This window comes from Capricornis sumatraensis, chromosome 7, assembly GCF_032405125.1.
Source record: "Capricornis sumatraensis isolate serow.1 chromosome 7, serow.2, whole genome shotgun sequence".
Lineage (NCBI taxonomy): Eukaryota > Metazoa > Chordata > Mammalia > Artiodactyla > Bovidae > Capricornis > Capricornis sumatraensis.
Window position 1 is genome coordinate 72,627,191 of NC_091075.1, and position 20,234 is coordinate 72,647,424.

The 20,234-nt window shown below is 47.1% G+C and overlaps 1 protein-coding gene across 1 annotated transcript in view; it reads left to right on the forward strand.

The window, feature by feature from the left end:
• Window positions 1-614: 614 nt before the first annotated feature.
• PDGFRA (platelet derived growth factor receptor alpha) overlaps window positions 615-20,234 on the forward strand; it is a 48,227-nt gene continuing 28,607 nt past the window's right edge. The window contains exons 1-5 of the mRNA XM_068975540.1: window positions 615-729; window positions 10,001-10,061; window positions 11,529-11,846; window positions 15,435-15,695; window positions 17,027-17,157. Of these exons, the coding sequence (XP_068831641.1) occupies window positions 10,013-10,061; window positions 11,529-11,846; window positions 15,435-15,695; window positions 17,027-17,157 (759 nt within the window). The 5' untranslated portion in view covers window positions 615-729; window positions 10,001-10,012. The remainder of the gene's footprint in view (window positions 730-10,000; window positions 10,062-11,528; window positions 11,847-15,434; window positions 15,696-17,026; window positions 17,158-20,234) is intronic.

Genomic DNA, 20,234 nt, shown 5'->3' on the forward strand with positions numbered 1-20,234 from the left:
GGATTAGCAACTATACGGCACTTTCCCTAAAAGACCCCAGGTTCAAGTCGACGCAACGGCTCGGAGACCTCTCCCGACGGCCGGGATTCTGGGTGGGTTAGGGGTCTCTACAGAAGGGACACTTCTCGACTCCAGATTTATATTCTCTCTGGGCATTAACTGCAATTTTACGTGTTCCTTTTCTTCCTTTCAAAGAAAATACAAAGCAACATAGCAGTGTAGGAAATTGTCCCCCGAAATCAAGAGGCAAACTCATTTTGGAAATGATGGGCAGTTTGTATTTTCACGAACCTCTTTCCCGGCAGAGCATCAACACCTCCCCCTCCCCCCCACCCCATCTGGTCGGCTTCTCTCCGCCCCCCAGTTGTTGTCGAAGTCTGGGGGTTGGGGCTGGACCCCCTGATTGCGTAAGAGCGAAAAGCGAAGGCGCAATCTGGAGGCTGGAAGATTCAGAGCGCACGGAGTTCGAGGGAAACTCTTATTTTGAAGAGGCCAAGGGGAGGGGGGGGCTTCATTTCCTGACAGCTATTTACTTAGAGCAAATGATTAGTTTTAGAAGGATGGACTATAACATTGAATCAATTACAAAACGCGGTTTTTGAGCCCATTACAGTTGGAGCTAGAGGGAGAGAAACAGAGGAGGGGACTGCAGGAGAGGGCTGCAGGCCGTGGACACACTTTTTCCTCCTCATGTAGGATTTTCATTGCGAATTGACATTGGAGGAGAAGGTAAGGGAGGAGAAAAAGTATTTTTGTTTCTAAAAGAAATCCCTAATCAGGCTCTTTGGGTTAGAAGTGAAGTAACTTCAAACTTTGGGCGATGAAAAAAAAAATTGGAGTCGAATTCTAGTTGTATGTCCAGAGAGTAATTTATTCTGAATAAACTTCACTTGGAGGGAAGATAACCATAGAGTTCGAAAGTCTAGGGGTTTAAAAAAACACATTTTCCAGACCTATTTTTAAAAGCAGTATTTTTCTAACAACTCTATGGCCTCCCAAAGAAATTGTTGAGGCTTACATTTTTGAGGTTTCTTTTGGGGGTTGGGGGTGATATTCTTGTATACTGGGACGAGCACCAAGCAGTGCTGGGAGTGGGGGCAGAGGTGTTTGCCCTCTTCTTGGCATGGAGTCCTGGAAGGCTACAGGTTTTTAATGAGTATTTTCATTCCTCGCCCGCGGTTTGGCGGGACAGCACTGTAGCCGGCGGTGTGGAGCGCGACTGGTGGACCGAGGGAGGTGGGGAGAGACGAACGCCGAGTGGGGAGCGGAAGGGGTTGAGGGGAGGGGAGGCGTGAAGGGCTCGGCTGGAGAGGGCCGGACCTGGGGTGCCCACCGGGTGCACATGGCGCAGACCCAGGGCGCATAGTTACTGGAGAGTGCTGCGCCCGGTAAGGGCCAGACTCAGTACAACCGTGGCGGCTGCGAGACGAGCGGAGGGGGCGCCGATTTGGGCGAGGGTTTGGGGATCAGTGGTTTGCGGCAATCAGTGAACTGCGAGGGAGAGAGGGCGCCAGCCCCGCAGCGCGCTCGGGTCGCGCGCTGTAGCGCGGGGGCGACGGCGGCGCGGGCTGGCGGGCAGGCAGGCGGTCTATGGAGTAATGACAAACACATTTGGCCCCGAGTGAAGAAGTCGTCGTCGCCTCGCATTCCAGCAACTGGGATTTGAGGAATTTCGAACTGCGCTCCTAGGGGCCCTCATTGTGCGCGGTGGTCTCCACCCCCAGCAATCTCTGCGCACCCCATTCCTCGGTGGAACCGTTTTTGCCAAGCCCGGAGCTCTGCTGCTACCCAGTCCCAGCCGCAGGAAGGAAAGAAAGAAGGTCGCCAAAAAAAAAAAAAAAAGTGGAGAACTTCTTGTGGGGGAAGTTAGGGACAACTCGGAACGGAGAAACTTGGTTCCCAGGTAAGACAGATATATGGGAGGCGAACCGCCCTCACTGCTTGCCTCGGGGTACCCGTGCCCCTTTCCCCACGGGGGTGCCGGGCACTCGCCCCTGCACTGGCCCAGCGCTGCTTCACCCTCTCCAGTGTCCCTGTATCTGTTTCACTCCCTGTGCCAGCCTCTGTTCGCTCCGGAACGGTCCTCCTTGTGCCCCACCTTCTTCCATCGTCTATCCCCATGGAAATAGGCTTTTATACATGAGATTAACTTCTCCAGACAGCGCAAAGGGAGCGGGCAGCTTCCCCTTGGCTCGGAAACAACTGGGATCAGCGGTTCAGTTCGGAAAGGGTCTCTGTCAGTTCAGAGCGAGGGAGTGTGGCTCGACCGCTGCCTAAAGGGACCAGGTATCTCGGCCTCCTGGCCAGGTGTGAAGTAGCCTGGCCAAGCGTCTCAGCCTTGTCTCTCCCGCAGCCAGAGTGCCCTCTCCACACTTTGTTCCCCCCAGCCCTGCTAGGACCTCAGGACGTGCAGAAAGAGTGCTTAGAAGAACTTGCCACTTACTCTGTCTCCAAGGGTGAGAAACAAACGGAGGCTGGAGAGGGAGCGCGGATGACCCTTACCAGGTCCGGACTGCCCCGCGCCCGGCCCGGCCGCCTAGAAAAGCCCCGGGCTGCGCTGTGTGGGAAATGGCTTTTTGGCTCTTCAATCGAATTGCTCAACGTTTTGGACCGACTCGCCTCCGCACTGTCGCTCTCGAACATAACTAGGCAGCTTTTTAGAGCGGGGAGAGACATCCGGGGCAAACGGGGCGCGACAATCAGACGCCCAGCTCACCGGACTAACACCCCAGAGACCGGCGAGCCTGGGGACCCGTGGAGGGGGGGAAGGGGCTCCCCAGACGTGCGCACCTCATTCGGTGACGCGCTGGCTCTGGTTCTAACACTCCCTCCCACCCTCAAGCCCCACCTCCATCTGACCCACCCGGGCCTGGTGCTGCTGCTTTGCTCTTTTCCTTCTCTCTCGTCTTTTTTCCTTCCCTCTTTTCCTTCTCTCTTGGTTTTCTCCTCTTCGCAATCCTCTCAGTAAAGGGGGCCCTTACTCCACTCCGCGACAGGCTCACTGACACCCTTGTGAGTCCCTGCTGCGGGCTCTTGGACAGCCTTGCTTTGAGTTTGACCCAAGTGTAGCTGGACTCCAAAGCGACGGGTGGTGGCGGGTGGGAGACAGACGAGGTGGGAGAAGGCACCCGGAACCGCCAGTCTTTAGACAGAGAGGGGCTCGAAGCAGAGCCCCGGCTTCCGGCCCCAGGTCCGCTTTCCTCCCGGGGCGCGGACTGGAGAGGGGTGTAGGGGGAGGGGCATCGGGGCCAGGCTTTCCAGCTGCAAACGCGTCTGGCGCCGAGGCGGGCCGGTTTTGTGCCTCCTGGGGACCGGCCGTGGGCGGCGCGCAGTGCCGGGACGCGTCCTGGGGACGTGGTGGCCGGCGCCTTCCTGCAGACCCCGGTGGGTGGGACTCCTTCTGGCCTCCAGGGAGCTGCAACTGTTACATGTTGGAGAAGTGGCAGTTCTAGGAGGAAAGCTGAAAGCCTGCTTAGTGGCCGAAAGGTGCGGCTCTCAATCTCTCTGGCCTCTAATCTAATGGGGTCCGCGCGCGCAGCATCAGCCGTCGGGGTACGAGGGGAGAGGGGAAAGGTCTTGCGATCTTGCCTTCTGCGCGGGATGCAGAGCTGGGGCAGATTGCTTTTCCCCACAGTGCTCTAGGGCTCTGCTGGTGCTTGTATTTTGCTGAAATGGATCGATGGCATTTTCCTTTTGTTTTCAGCTGAACAGTGAACCAGGGATCCGTTGGAAATATAGATTGCAAGGGATAGAGGACCTCGGAATTTCCCACCTATTGCAGTCTACCCCTTCCTTGCGAAAGGGGAGCGAGAGGCGCAGGCGGAGCGTGTGTGTACAGGGCAACCCGGGCAAAGCGAGAGTCGGGCGAGGGGGACGCAGTGGGGGTGGCTGGATTCTCTAAAGCGGAGGGAGCGCAGCCTCAGCTCCAAGCAGCCTTCTCCGCGCAGCTGTCCGCGGCCGTGGCGCTTTCAGGCCCACAGGAGGCGCTGGCGTGCGACTGTAACCCTAAACCCCTCGATCCTTCTCCCTCCACCCCGTCCGGCCCCCGTCTCAGGTCTCAGTCGAAAACAATGCAAACGCCGAGCATCGAGTCTAGGGCGCAGCGGCCGCCGCAGCTCTAAGCTAGGAGTGCGGCGGATGCGGACGCTAAACCCGGGAGCCGGCGGTCGTTGTCCCCAACCACAGGGTGACTGAGCGGCCAAGGGCGTGGACCGCAGCCAGCTCCGGGTTTGTGGGGGCGTGGCGGGGCCATACCGTGCCAGCGCAGATCCTCCCCTGCGAAGGTGGGCGAGCCGCGGTCCCCGCTGCGCTGTCGGGGACCCGGACCCGGAGCCGGAGCGACCGGCGTGAGCGAGGAGCGAGCCGGGTAAGATTCGCGCTGCTGCCGCGCCCTCTAGCGGGTGTCCGGCGCGCCGTCCGGCTCCCCGCCAGCCTCGGGAGGTCGGCGCCGCTTGCGGGGTCGGAGCGCAGCGCTGGGACCCAGGACTCGACTAACCTCGGTCACCCTACCCCCTGCTGGAGCCTCAAAGTGACGCCTTGCAGGCACTTGGTCTGCCCTGGAGACTCTGGGTGTGCGAGAGGGGCGGAGGTTCCTGGGTTTGGTGATAAGGGTCGGGGTGTCATAATAGTGAAATATGGGCGAAGAGGAGGATATAGGGTCCTGGGCACTCCTTTGGAGGGATGGGGCGACTTTTGTTTTCTGGCCCTTCGAAAGTCCTGCCGCGCAGGCGTTGTTTTATGACCCCGCGTTATTGTGCAACGGGAACAGTCGTTCCCAGGCTGCGTGGCTGTCGCGGCCCCCGCCTGCGGGGTTTCCAATCAGCCCGCAATTCCCAGCTCGCGCCAAGCCGCGGCGTCGGGGACCCCACCTAGCGCGGCCCAGGTGGTCTGTCTCCCCTCAACGGGTGGTGACTGCGAGATGGGGCGAACATTGCCTAAACAAAACCCTGAACCACTCGAGCTACTCCCGAGTGGCTTTTCCTGCTGAACCTTCCAAACTTTTGAGACCTGGAATGGCAGCGCCATTTTCCTGGCTCCCGAAGCTCAGTCGCCCCAGCCGACCCGCGGGGCAGGGATGATGCTGACGGTGCTGGTGATGATGTCTGGCGAATTCTCTTGGGGCCCAGCGGAACGTTAAGCCTTTTCACCGGCAATTGCCCTGCTTCTATTCTACGGGCTTTGAACAGAGGGCAGCACGAAACCTAAACGTGCAAGCTAATAAAGTAGGAGATTGGAAGATTTGAGACATGTTAACACAGAACTTGTTAGCAGCATCTACGTCCCCGCGAAACCCGAGGACTGCCTGTCTCTTGGACCAATACTGCCACCTGCTGGTTTTATATGAGAACCTCAACGATCCTTTGCTGGCATCGGCTTCGCGGAGATTTTAAGCAAGTCGTGGCATCAGCAAGACGCATTTTTCGGTCCGGTAGGACCAAGTTTTCTTTTTCTGTGAAGCTACAAGAATCACTGGACTGACAACTCTTACTTTATGGACTTTGGGGGTAGTCTTTCGCCATAGTGGTTAATCCTTTGTATTTACCTGATGAGCCAAGTGTTGGCCCACCATATCGGGTTATCATAGCAGACCTGCGAAGAAGATAGGCCAGTTTTTGCGTTTCCTTTTACAGTGCAGCCCTAGTGTCGGGGATTTGGTGAGCCTCAAGTGGACTACAAGCTGCTGCACCTAAGGTTGTCCCATTGGGTGTAACACCAATTTGGTGACAGTCAACAGGACGTTGACATTTTAGTCTCCCCTGGTTAAATATCTGGTACAGGGGAGCAGAAAAGTTTATGAGCTCAGATTGTCCCATAAAATGTTCCCATGTAAAAATACTGCAGCTCCCACCCAGCACTGGAATGTCTAATGGAACTCAAGAAGATAAAAACAACAAAACAGGTTCTGGTGAGGTGCAGAGCCCAGTAAACACTCCCTCGCTCAAGTTGCCACCAGAGTGAACCAGCATTTGGACCGCCTGGACTGAAGTCACAGGAATGTTTGTCACAGGGAAGAAAAACAGCACATGTAATTTTGACAGTTAGAATTAAGTAAGGAGAGCTGAAATTAACTGAACCTCGGAAATCTGAATCTTGAAGTCGTCAGTGGCTTTTGGGACTGTGAGAGTCTTCAGTGGCCTCTAATCATGCCAGGGTGGGGTGAAATTCAATATTCAGCGGCTCTGGAGCAGGCTGCGTTGAGCAGTTGGTGATCCGGAAGCCAGCTCTCTGGCTTTGTGAGAAGAATGCCATGCTCTGTATTCTGGAAATAGTGCCCTTGCATTGCTTGCCGTCTCTTTACTCTCTGGCTTAGCATGCTGGTTTTGACTGTAGAGTCATAGTTAGTGGCTCTTCACTTCTGTTTGCAGGGATGGGCATGGCAGTGTGTTAAAGAGAAAGAATAGTGGCTGCAAACAGATTTTTTCCTCTGTTTACATGACTGTATATATATTGGTTCAGCTAGGAACAGTCTTGAGAGCTACATCAGGCTTCCCCGTATCAGAGTTCAGACCCAATTCTCCACTAACACTGGTGGTGCAGGGCCAGTCCAGTGGCCTCTGGGGCCTGACTCTCTCAGTAAATAGACGTTGAAGTAGCCACTCTGATGTCCCGCTTGGCTAAGACATCTTTGGAGCCCCACAGAAAAAGAGGCAGCATGAAAACCAACAGCTGCAGTTTCTGAAGCCCTTTTAATTAAACTGTGTGGAATTTAGTCTTTATAATAATGCATTAAAGCAAGCCAGCAAGTCAGGTATTCTTAGTGCTGATTTACAGAGAGAGACTGAGGTTCAGAGAGGTGGACTGGGTGTCAGATGTGGGATCCGAGCCTAGTCCAGTGCCATTTCTATCATATCAGCATCTGTTGAGAGAAGAAACGAATGAGAATGACGGGTGGAAGGGGAGGCCACACTTACTTGCCTGAGAGTGAACACAGCAGAGGTCTTTTTTTCTCCGATTGTTTCTCTAACCAGTGGCAATGAGCTGTAATTATAGAGGATTGTGACAGAAGTCCAACATACAGTTGGCATGAGAGATGATTATGATTAAATTTTTTTGGATGAAATCCATCATTCCACCTTGCAAAGTGATGTATTCTTGCTGACTCATAGCATGCCATGTTTCTCTGAATCTGCAATCTCAATTATATTTGCACGTCTGACTTTTGGATGAGCGCTGGGATAGGGATTATTGATTCAGAAGGAGCATTTATTCTCAGAGTAGAAAAACAGTGGAAATAGCAATACCACTCCTAGAGATTCTTACTCCAGGGCCAAGAGGCAGGGAAAGCTCTGTTCTCTCCAGTTGTTTTCCATCACCTCCCTGTAGGGCTAACAGTCTGCAATTATTCACGAGTAAATTGTCTGAGTCACAGATGAGTAATGACATGAAACTTCACAACTACGCCTGGGTTTCTAGCCAGGGAACCACTCTTATCAGACATGGGAGTTTGAAATGGTGAGCAAACACATGTTGATTTTCAGTATTTGCACCATTATCGCTTGCTTGGAGGTCCTGTTTTCATTGCCCACTTTGTATGTCAGTAAGTAATCCTCTCTGGCATTGGGTCCCCCGTATCTGGATGCACAGAAGGAAGTCTGGTGGGGCCTGGCCAGGGCAAAATGCCCTTCAGAGCCTGCCCTGTAAAAGCAGCGAACCCCTCTGTCAAGCTTGGGAATGCTTTAAAAGTGCATCATTGGCAAGCCCCACTAGAGAAATGCAGGATATAAATGTGATAAAACCCAAGACATCAAGCTGGCTGTGGAGGGCTCCTTTGAAGTTGGCTAAGTGGATTATCAGTGGGAGGCTGATATTTATATGTACAAACACACAGGCCATGTGGTAAATCAGGTTGGCCAGCCTGGCTCTGGGGACCCTGTGCCCGTCATTGCAGCAGTGAGGAAACCCTGAACCCCTGGCACATGCCAGGATCCTTGGAGGCCGTCATCCAGCCAGCACTGTGCAGATTGCTCTCGGGTTCAGAGCGCCTTGTGCTTCTCTCGCTGTGGCAGTGAGCGGAGGAGGAAAGCAGGGCCCCAATTTGCATGAGGAAATAGTTGAGGGTGGGGGAAGCCTACAAGGCTGAAACACAGACCTTCCCTTGAGAGAGACCATATGGCGGCTTGGAGAGAGGGTGGTTTTTGCATTACACAGACTTGGTGTTAGAATCCTGGCTTTACTACCAGCTGTGTGATATTGGGTCATTTGCTAAGCCTCTCTGAGCCTCAAGTGGCACTTTAAAACATCAGATATTTCAAAGGGTTATTGTTAACAAGCATGGCATACACATGGCCACTTTGAGCAAATACTGGTTTCTTGTTCTGCTTGGGAGAAATCAGAATTATCATCATTTTTTTTCCTGTCTAACTCCTCCCTCCCCATTATCAGCATTCCATCTTTCTTCCTCCTCCATTTATCTGGTAGACTTTAATGAGGCAGAAATCTGATGTCTGCAGGTAGGCCAGTTTCCAGTTTCAAGTGAAAATCAATGATCAGGCTCTACCAAAAACTACTAGGCTGTTATCTACTGGATCCTCTGCAACCAAAAAAAAAGGAGGAGGAAACAAGGGCTAAACACAGGCATACATTGACTGTATTCTTCTGTTTTTTAGACAGTTTACTCAGGAATCATGCATACACATCTTAGTTTCCAAAGTCAGTTATGGAACAAATTAAGTGCCGTGAACTCATTCCGTTGTGTGAACTGGGGTTTTGAGCAACTCAGGGACCCAGTGTATCCCAAGCCCAGGCTTGGGTGATTTTTTAAGGATCATCTTGTAGCTTGTGCCGCTGCCCATGACTCTCAGTGGAGCTTCTTTATTTGAAACTTGGGTGCTCAATGGCCCCAACCCCTGCAAGCTCCTTTGGGTCGACCTCAGGAAGATCATTTTCTGAGTTACTTTGTGTGGGAAGTGAAGGGGGAGATGATAAAATGTGTGAGGTGTACATGGAAAGAAAAGGATAAAGGGGCCTTTTCAGAAGGTGGACCAGAATAGACTCTTCATGGTTTTGCTTCAGGGCAGCATGAGTGCCTCTTCATTTTTCCCTCCCTTACTTTTCCTGATCCTCTCTTTCTTGGCCACTGCTTTCCCCTGTTTGTGTCTTAGGGACATTCGGTTTCAATCTCTCTCTCCACTGTTCTTCTGTTCCCCAGAATTCGCTTCAGGAGATCAGAGTGGAGAACTTGCTTTCTGAAGGTACAGGGACCTGTGTGAAGATGAATTGTCCATCGAATTTTATCCTATGCTTTACTGTATCCCTGAAACAGGAATTTAGCCACATTTTCTCTCTCATTTCCTCTCACTTCTTCACTTCCTTTACTGTTTCGCCTTCCACGCCTGTGCCCTGGGCTTTCTCTGCCTCGTTTAGCCTGACTCTAAGTGTAGCAGGTCCTGGGAGAGCTTGGACCGGGGCCCCAGGCCTGAGCCTACAGATCTGTGTATGATATCCTCTAAGTGACACTGGGTGAGGGCAGCTTCTGGTACCCTCCATACAGAATGGTTCTCAAGTATTAAGACATTCGTTGGCAGTCCAAGCATCTTTTCTAAAGGCTGCTGAGGATGTGATCACGTACTTTCTGTTAGCAAAGCACAAAGCAAATGACAACCCATTTTGAGTGAAAACAGCTCAAGTTTAGAAGTTGAGTAAATACACATGTTTATTTGTTTTTCGCAATCAATTTAAATGGTTTACGAGGAACCGTTCTTCTGTACTTTTGGACATATTCCAAGACAATAAAGTGAGACGTTTTGGAATTTGAAAGCTGCAGGCAATCAAAAAGGGTTTCGACTTCAGCTGGCTCCTCTCATGGTCTTGGGGCCACACAAGGCTATCTAATTCCTGCTTCTTGGGCGTTTTACTGTTTTAACTGTGAATCTTACTTAACCCAGGATGTTGTTGACTGAAATGATGTCGTTAACATTTTCCATAGTTCAAAGCACAAAGAGAACTAGGCTCATGACTAGTTGTTTTATTGACTAACATTGTTTCTGTTTGACTTTTTCAGTTTTCCAGAACTATGGGGACTTCCCATTGGGCACTCCTGGTCTTAGGCTGTCTCTTCACAGGTATGGATCTCAAGCCTCTCTGAGTTTGTTGTCGTAGGGGAAATCTGTTTTTTTTTTTTCCCCTAAGTTCTGTGCTCTGGGGGTGTATTGCCTATATTCCTGCAAACAGTCCAAAAGAGTAAAGAGAAACAAGATGTTATCTCCAATGACTACACACATTCAGTTCTCCTTGCTGTACTGCGCTAATGCCAAAAAGAATGCTCTCTGGTGGCAGTTTTAGTCTGTCACCATGGCATTGACACGCTGTTAGGAATCATAGTTTAAACTTGCCTGCCACTCTCTTCCATTTCCTGGGTCATGGGTTTCCAGGAGAGGTGGGTCAGAGAAATAAATTCAAGAATGCTCAAAGGAAACAAATAGAGGAAATTTTCATCCAGGAAATCATACCTGTCTTAAGTTATACCTGTCTTAAATGGAAGATGCTTTAATTGCTGCAAAATCTTTGAGTCACCTTTGGCCTTGAAACTGAATTACTGACTATCTCACGCTTGGGGAAGCTTTCTAACTTTTCCACCAGGAGGATGCCAGCGGGGCCATGTGTTGAAATATTTATTGGACTTTCTTAGTTTTCATCCAGATAATCATGAATTGCAGATGTTCACCATGACACCAGTGTTTTTCTAGTCTGAGGAGTTAACTTAAGCCTATTAGTCTCTTTAGGTCTCACCTGGGTGGATATGGCAACATTGAGCATGATCAGTGATTTAGGAGTTCTGAAGTCCACTCTGTATTCCTCACCTGCAGGACAATAGGGACTCAGGTGCACTTTCCACATCCCTCTTAACAAGCTGACCAGTCAGAGTGGACACATACTGAAGTTGGGTGAATTCCCACACCAGGCTTAGAAGGGGATTAATGATCTTGGGTGCATAATTTAGTCATAATATCTCTTCCAGTTTTATAGACAGGGGAAGCTGAACTGACATTTAGGTTCTAAGATGAACTTAAGAGTTTTCACTCTTGGGCTTGACTTATTCTTTTTGAATTGAAATCCACATCCTCCTACTTTGGTTTCTGGAAGTCATTAGAGAGGAGGCACGCCAGAGTATTGTGAGAAACGGAAGATGCGTGCTTCTTGAGCACACATCTGCCTTGTGCTTTGATCAGCCCGTTTCTCTGTCCATAGGGAACGCAGACAGTAAAGAGCCCATATGAGCTTGAGCTTATGCCATCTTGCACTATTTCGTGGTCACACATACGAGTCTAAGATAAGGAACTGGAGTGAGAAGTCCTCTGTCCATTGGAGTGTTTGGAGGGGTGAGCCCAGAAGGGGCTGGACAGGGCTATTGAGGCCTTTGGAGCATTTGCTGCTCTCAGCAGATGCGGTGCTGTTCATAATGGGGGGCCTTTCATGGGCATCCAGGCTAACGAATTTTTGCGTAGAAATGGTCATTGTTCACAGAAGCTGCTCTGGGTGAGACCGTCCTTTCGGGCTGCATCCTGTTCAGAGCGTGTTTCCTTTTACAGGGCCGAGCCTAATCCTCTGCCAGCTTTCATTACCCTCCATCCTGCCCAATGAAAATGAGAGGGTTGTGCAGCTGAATTCATCCTTTTCTCTGAGATGCTTTGGGGAGAGTGAAGTGAGCTGGCAGTACCCCATGTCTGAAGAAGAGTACCCCGACGTGGAAATCAGAAACGAGGAGAACAACAGTGGCCTATTTGTGACGGTGCTGGAAGTGGTCAGCGCCTCGGCGGCCCACACTGGGCTGTACACTTGCTATTACAACCACACGCAGATGGACGAGAACGAGATCGAGGGCAGACATATTTACATCTATGTGCCAGGTGAGTTGCCTGGGTCCCCCCACAGGCTTGTCCTGTCTTGCCTGTTAATTGCATAAAGTTTTTAGAAGTATAAAAAAAATAAATACTTATCAGAGAAAATTTGAAAACTACAAATACAGAAGCTTAAATCAAGATCATTTGTCCTGTCATCATCCAGAAGTATTCATTGTTAACATTTTAGAAAGTTTTGAAAACCATTTCATTGTGGCATCTTTTATTGGTATTGTGAGGAAAATCTGAAATGTACTCATTTCTATTCATTTTGATCAAGTTCAGCAAATACTTGTATGTACTGGGTATCAGGCACTGCTAAGTGTTGGGGACACAAAAATTAGTTAGATAGGCCTTATCTTGGAGTAGCTTATAGTTCATTATAATGGCTTCCAAATAACCATGATATTTTTCAAATTCAAGAAAACGTATACAGGCATGCCTCGGAGAGATTGTGGGTTTGGTTCCTGACTCCCAACATAAAGTGAATATTGCAATAAATTGAGTCATACAAATTTTTATTTTTGGTTTTCTAGTGCATTAGATGTTTACACTTCTGTAGGTTTTTTTTTGGCCATGTCATGTGGCATGCAGGATCTTAGTTCCCTGACCAAGGGATCAAACCTATGCCTCTTGGATTGGGAGCATAGAGACTTTACCACTGGGCCACCAGAGAAGTCTCACATTGTAGCCTGTTAAGTGTGCAATAGCATTATGTCTTAAAAAAGCAATGTACATACCTTAATTTGAAAATATTTTATTGCTTAAAATACTAACCGTCATCTGAGCCTTCAGTGAGTTGTAATCTTTTTACAGTAGTAGCATCAGAGATCACCAATCACAGATCACTGAAACAAATGTAATGATAATGAAAACATTTGCAGTATTACAAGATTTACCCATATTTGACACAGAGTGAGCAAATGCTGTTGGGAAAATGGCACCAATAGATTTTCTTGATGAAACATTCACAAAATTTCAATTTGTGAAAAATCCAGTATCTGTGAAGCCCAATATAGCAGAGTGCGGTAAACCAAGGTGTGCCTGTATTTAACCTTGATGAGTTGGAATGGATGTTTTTCTTTCTAATAAAAACTTTGGTCGATGTTGTGTTTTTTCCTCCAAGAAGCAAGCCAGCATAGGAGTAAGGTGGGGTTAAATATGCAAGGGTTATATTAAAGAGGAGGCTTATAAGAGAAAGTCTTCCCTGGTGGCTCAAATGGTAAAGCATGGGAGACCTAGGTTTATCCCTCAGTCAGGAAGATCCCCTGGAGAAGGAAATGGCAACCCACTCTAGTACTCTGGCCTGGAAAATTCCATGGATGGAGGAGCCTGGTAGGCTACAGTCCATGGGGTTGCAAAGAGCTGGACCCGACTGAACAACTTCACTGGTTCACTGGTTATGAGAGAAAATGTGGAGGGATCCTGCAGAGGCTGGGAGAGTTGTCTGCCTGAAGTGCAAGTGTGACCCTGAATGAAGGAGAGAGGGAAGGAAGTTGGGGTAGATGAGTCCTAGACCTCTGTATAAAGAAGGTCTGGGAGTCCTCCAGTCTAGGGAGACCCAGTTCCACACAGTCTTTGTCTGGAAACATCTCTGGAGGGCACGGCTTAAGGTTGGGATGGATTTCAGAGTCAGGCAGAATATGTGGTACTTTCTGGCAGCAGCCACCCTAAGCAACTAGACTTGGCCATGAGCTTGAGATGCAAGCTCATGCATCTCATTTGCTTTACCAGCCTCCTAGCATTCTCTGGACATTCCTTTGTAATGATCTATGTTTATCTCTGTACCTGTGTCTATATCTGTGAAAAGTGAAAGTCGCTCAGTCATGTCCGACTCTTTGCGACCCCGTGGACTGTAGCCTGCCAGGCTCCTCTGTCCATGGAATTCTCCAGGCAAGAATACTGGAGTGGGTTGCCCTTCCCTTCTCCGCAGGATCTTCCCAACCCAGGGATAGAACCTGGATCTTGCATTGCATAAGCAGTACTTGATGGTAGGGAAGACTTGAACTTTAAAGGAAACTCTGGCTGATGTGTTATAGATCAAACTGTATATTTTAACCTGAAGTTATTTTGTGGCTTTGTTTCTTGGAATCTTTGCTAATAGAGTTCAGGAATTTGGAACTCTAAAAACAAATGCAAGTCATGGCAATTTTAGTATATAGATGGTTGAATTAAAGCGGAATACAATTAGAATTTTGGTCTTGTCTTATTTAATCACCAAGTTGTGTCTCTTTTGTGGCCCTATGGACAGTAACCCGCCAGGCTCTGTCCATGGGATTTCCCAGGCTGGAATACTGGAGTGCATTGCCATGTCCCTCTCTAGGAGATCTTCCCGACCCAGGGATCAAACCCACATCTCCTGCATTGGCAGGCGGATTCTTTACCCCTGAGTCGCATGGGAAGCCCCCAAACTAGAGTACTTGGCTTCAATAAACAAGCATATAAACCATTTATAGCTCTTGCCATCTGTGTTGTTTTAGCAGACATTGAGTAAGGGAGTTTCAGAAGTATATCTTCCTAACTTTCTGCTTTTTCAAGTTTTTAAAATTGGCTCCTTGGGACTTTCCTGGAGGTCTATTGGTTAATACTGAGAGCTTCCACTTCTGGGGGCCTGGGCTTGATCCTTGGTCAGGGAACTACATCCCTTATCTGCATGGAACAGCCAAAAAAAAAAGTTTAAAATTGGCACCTTTCTCTGTCTTCTGTAACTATGGATCAAACCCTCTTCACTTCTATTCTGCCATTCTCGTCTGTCTATTCTGCCTTTCTCATCTGTATCAACTTTCTTTCTTAACACTTGAAAAAAAGTTGTTTCAAAAGGGATAGATATTTAATATGTCACCCATTGTCATTCTCACATAAATGCCCCCCTGCTTTGAAGACAGTGGTAGGAAGGTGGGTTTGTTAAACTGAGTCTTGATCTGTCTAAGACTGTCCAGAGATTTTTCCTATTCTTCCCTTGCCCTAGCACAAACACCATCCGGCCAGGCTCTGCATTGCTAGAGATTTTGTTTGTAATTATCTAGAGTTGTGTATCCTTTGTGAAACTGATGTTGGAAACTCTCAGTACTTATTACCAAGTAGTTTAAATAGCTGGTTTTCTTTTGAAAAGAAAATTCTCAGGCTATGGAATTATACATTTTATTTATTATTTGAGAGGTTATTTTTTTAGTAGATTTCTGTACTACTTTTCAAGTAATACAGCTATAGTCATAGGCGTTGTAAAAAGCATTTCATAATTCAAAAATTATGAGTATTTTCTCATGTTTTGAGCAGACTTGATGATTTTTTTCAGACTTTATTATTTTAATATCCATTTTGTTTTATGTTTTGTAGTTTAAATTTTGACCTCCATTTATATTTGTTTTCAGTATTTTTTGAGAAGGCACAGGCAATTTGGTATTGTGCATACTTTAAAAAGTCACCTTCTAGCTGTTAGGATGAGAAATGTCAGTGGGGTGACGCTTCCGGATTTATGAGGAAAGGTAGAACTCATACCTAATAGGACTGACGCCAAAGAAGTAATTTTTCTGCATATATGTGTGAAGGTGAAATTAATCCTTACTGTGTTTTTCATTTTTTTTCCCCAAATGTCAGACCCAGATGTAGCCTTCGTACCTCTAGGGATGACAGATTCCTTGGTCATCGTGGAGGACGAAGATTCAGTCATCATCCCATGCCGCACAACTGATCCTGAGACTCCGGTGACCTTACTCAGCAGTGAGGGGGTAGTGCATGCCTCCTATGACAGCAGACAAGGCTTTAAAGGAACTTTCAGTGTCGGGCTCTATATCTGTGAGGCCACGGTCAGAGGGAAGAAGTTCCAGACCATTCCATTCAATGTTTATGCTTACACAGGTACTTGTGCCCTCTCTTACCTTCTGTAAATAAGAGGTACAGGCAAAGTCATCAGATGCATGTAGAATTTTCTTTTAAAATTCTAGTCCCTAGTGATGGAGCCCCTGAATTCTGATATGGGGACTTGGCATTAGCCTCCTAAAGGTAGGTTAACCCCACCTTGAGCCTACAATGTTAAGCTGATCTCTACGGCTGTGATAATACGAAGCTTGGCATTACCCAAGGCAAAATCTTTCCTATCCATGTACGATCTCGTGTTTCATCAGTTAACTTCAGTATACTGTAAGGAATTTTTTTTTTTCTTGCATAAGCCTCTTACTGTTTTAGTCACATTCCTGACTACAAAGGCCGTAACTACAAACACACACCTGTGGGGGTTGGACTTCTAGGTTAATTTTAATAACTTCAGAAAAGCGATTTTGAGAAAAGCTGGTAGCTGTCGACTTCATCCCTGTGATGTGAGTGGTTAATGCAAATGGGAATGTATAAACCATGCTTGGGCCAACACATTTGTAGAGCACTTACATGCAGGTATGGTGTTAGTGAGAGTATGCCATTTAACTCTTGTGAAGGGCTTATTTTATGCCAGACCCCATGCTAGGTTCTAGAAATGCTGAGAATAACTGGGAAGCAGAATGGGAGAGAAGAGGAGAATAAATGATGGGATAGGAGCTAGTGGCTAGGAAAGGGAAGTCAGTAAAGCCTTGATCTGTCAATAAAAGTGATTGCAGTCATAATGCACCCAAATGCTTGAGGATGCGAATGTGGTCTTCTGGTGAATGGAATTTATTATTACTATTGTTATTGTTTTGCATGTGTGTATATGTATATACGTGTATGTGTTTTCAGTTCAGTTCATTCGCTCAGTCGTGTCCGACTCTTTGCCACCCCATGAACCGCAGCACGCCAGGCCTCCCTGTCCATCACCAACTCCTGGAGTTTACCCAAACTCATGTCCATCAAGTCGGTGATGCCATCCAGCCATCTCATCCTCTGTCGTCCCCTTCTCCTCCTGCCCCCAATCCTTCCCAGCATCAGGGTCTTTTCCAGTGAGTCAACTCTTCGCATGAGGTGGCCAAAGTACTGGAGTTTCAGCTTCAACATCAGTCCTTCCAATAAACAGCCAGGAGTGATCTCCTTTAGGATGGAGTACTTTATACCAAATTATGTATGTTAACGCAGATCAAGGCTTCTGAGATTTTCAAAATTTTGTCTTGATCAATGTTGTTTGCAAATTATTTTTCAGAATCTTCTTTAAAAATTCAAACCTTGTAAGATCCTGACTATACTTTGGATATTTAGGTTCTTGTGTTTGTTCTTTTTTTAAATAGCAACATCAAAACTTGATCTGGAAATGGAATCTCCTAAGACTGTATATAAAGCAGGCGAATCGATTGTGGTCACCTGCACCGTCTTTAACAACGAGGTGGTTGACTTTCAATGGACTTACCCTGGACAAATGGTAAGTACCCTTAAGGCCCCTGGTGGCAGGGAGTGGATCACAGTAGGGCTTCAAAGACCTATCGCTCATGGGGCAAGACACTGACCTCCTCTTGACCTTAGCTTTCCATCTCTGATACACACTCTGACAAGAGGACGCTGTGGCTCTTAGAGCAATGGGGGAGTCTGAGATGATGATAGCTGAACCAGGTCCTTCAGAATGCATAGAGATTTCGCACTGAGTGCTCTTTTTTCATCAGATAGGCAGGTTATATGGCTACAAGATAATGACCAAAAATTAGCAAAACAAAACGCAAATGAATTTTAAAACCTTCTGATTGATGAAAGTCATGAATTCTCCTTTTCTTGGCTCCCATGCCTTTGAGTTTTGAGGTATTGGATAATGTTGTTTGCCTGCTTCCCTGCCTCGGGACGCCCACGATACTCTGCTTCTTGCCTGCCTGGTCTTGCCTTTGTTTTAATATGAGCCAGGTCTTAATCTTTTAGTTGTGGCATGCAAACTCTTAGTTGCAGCATGTGGGATCTAGTTCCCTGACCAGGATCCAGCCTGGGCCCCCTGCATTGGGAGCACAGTCTTAGCCACTGGACCACCAGGGAAATTCCTCTATAAAAAGTCCATTTGTTTGTTTATTTTGGCTGTACCTCGCAGCTGCACTAAGGATCGAACCCAGGCCCCTAGCAGAGGAAGCACAGATTCCTAACCACTGGACTGCCTGGGAATTCTTGCCTGGTTTTTCTATGCATAACTTTCCTTCAGTGAACAGGCATAACTTGAATCATTCAGTAAAGATTTAGTGATGTTTGCTGAATCCCAAGCACTCTGGTGGAAGCTGGCCCATCCACAGAAAGAAGAAGGGAGGAGTGGGGATGGGGAAGGGGAGCCGCTGTGTCATCTCTGGTCCCTGGGAATTTTCACATAGGGTATCATTCATTCTTTTTTTTAATTTTATTGATGTATATTTAATTTACAAAGTTGTGTTAGTTTCAGGTGTACAGCAAAGTAATTCAGTTATATAAATAGATATATTCTTTTTCAGATTCTTTTTTATTATAGATTATCACAAAATATTGAGTATAGTTCCCTGTGCTATATAGTAGGTCCTTCTTGCTTTCCTATTTTATATGTATTGGTGTGTGTATGTTAAGTCCAGTTCTCATTCATTCTAACATATCATGGTAAGTGTGTATGAAGTAAAAGGCTGCGATGGTCCCACGTAGAAACCATTTAACAGTGCGCAAAAACCATCTGTGTATAAATATATATATACACACACACACACACACATACAAACATATATGTGTATATATATATGGTCTTTTCCCCTTCACTCCTAGTTTGCAAATTTCTGCTCCTTGCTCTTTTTTTGGCATCTGATAGTATCTCTCCTTTTTTCCATTTCTCTCCCCCATGCTTTGCCACCCCTTTCCTTTCTCCCTGGGGCGTCTGACTGAAACTTGAACATTTTCACATATTGCCCTATAACCTCATGTACTGAAGAGACATTCGTAGACCAATAGGTATACATCTTCCCCCAAATGTAAAGCTATCTGATATTTCTGTTCATACTTGATTGCCTTTATTTTTATTTTTTATAGAAACTTTTCTTTTTAAGTTTCATTTATTTGTTTCTTTACGGCTGCTTTGAGTCTTTGTTGCTGCACTCCACCTTTCTCTAACTGGGGAGAGCGGGGGCTTCTCTTAGTTGCATTGTGAGAGCTTCTCATTGCAGTGGCTTCTCCTGTTTCAGAGCATGGGCTCCAGGCTCAAGGGCTGCAGTAGTTGCAGCTTGTGGTCTTAGTTGCCCTGTGGCATGTGGGATCTTCCCAGACCAGGGATCAAACCTATGTCCCCTGCATTGCAGGTGGATTCTTTTTTTTTTTTTTTCTAATTATGTTTATATTTATGCCCATGCGGGGTCCTCATTACTTTGCGCAGGCTTTCTCTAGGTGCTGCAAGTAGGGGCTACTCTTTGTTGCAGTGTACGGGCCTTTCATTGTGGTGGCTTTTGTTTCCGAGCACAGGCTCTAAGGCTCGAGGGCTTCAGTAGCTGCAGCGCCTGGGCTGTAGAGCCTGGGCTCAGTGGTGTGGCACGTGGGCTTAGTTGCGCCATGGCACGTGGAATCTTCCTGGACCAGGGACCAAACCTGTGTCCCCTGATTTGCCAGGGGGACTCTCATCAACTGTATCACCAGGCAAGTCTGGCAGGTGGATTCCTAACCACTGGGCCACCAAGGAAGCCCATATCTGATGCCTTTAATCCATAAAACATAAATGCTTCCTTTCATTTATTGGAGATAATTTTTCCCCTCAAAACCAAACTATGTGCTGTTTGGCCCCCAAATATATAATCAACGTATTGGTTTATAAATCATAGTTTTTGTTTGATATTTTTTTAAAAAGTGCAGGCTTGTTATAACTTTAAAATTTAGAAAAACAGATGAAAAGCCACTTCCCAGAGCCATCCCCATTATAATTTAAAGGAGATAAGTCCTTTAAATACTTTATAAATGTAATAATTAATAGATATACTTTAAATAGTGCTTTGATATATATTTTTTCTTGTGGCAGTATAGCACAAACACCTTACTATGTTATTAAGTATCCTTTCAAAACCAGATTTTCAAAGGAACACGTCTAAAAATATTTTTTACTAGACTTTATTTTTTAGACCAGTTTAAAAAAATATTCATTTGGCTGCGCTGGGTCTTAGTTGCAGCACATGGGATTTTTGATCTTTGTTGCGGCATGTGGAATTTTAAGTTGCAGCGTGTGGGATCTAGTTCCCTGACCAAGGATTGAACCCAGGCCCCTACATTGGAAGCATGGAGTCTTAGCCACTGGACCCCCTGGGAAGTCCCTTTAGAGCAGCTTTAAATTCATAGCAAAACTGAGTAAAAAGTACAAAGATTTTCTGTATTGCCCCTTGGGCTCAACACAGGAGCAGCCTCCCCCATCTATATCCCCACAATGCGGTACACTTGTTACAATCCAGGAACCCACATTGGTGCATCCTTATCACTGGGTCCATAACTTACGCAGGGGTTCCCTCTTAGGAAACAGCTTGTTAAAGTCAGTTT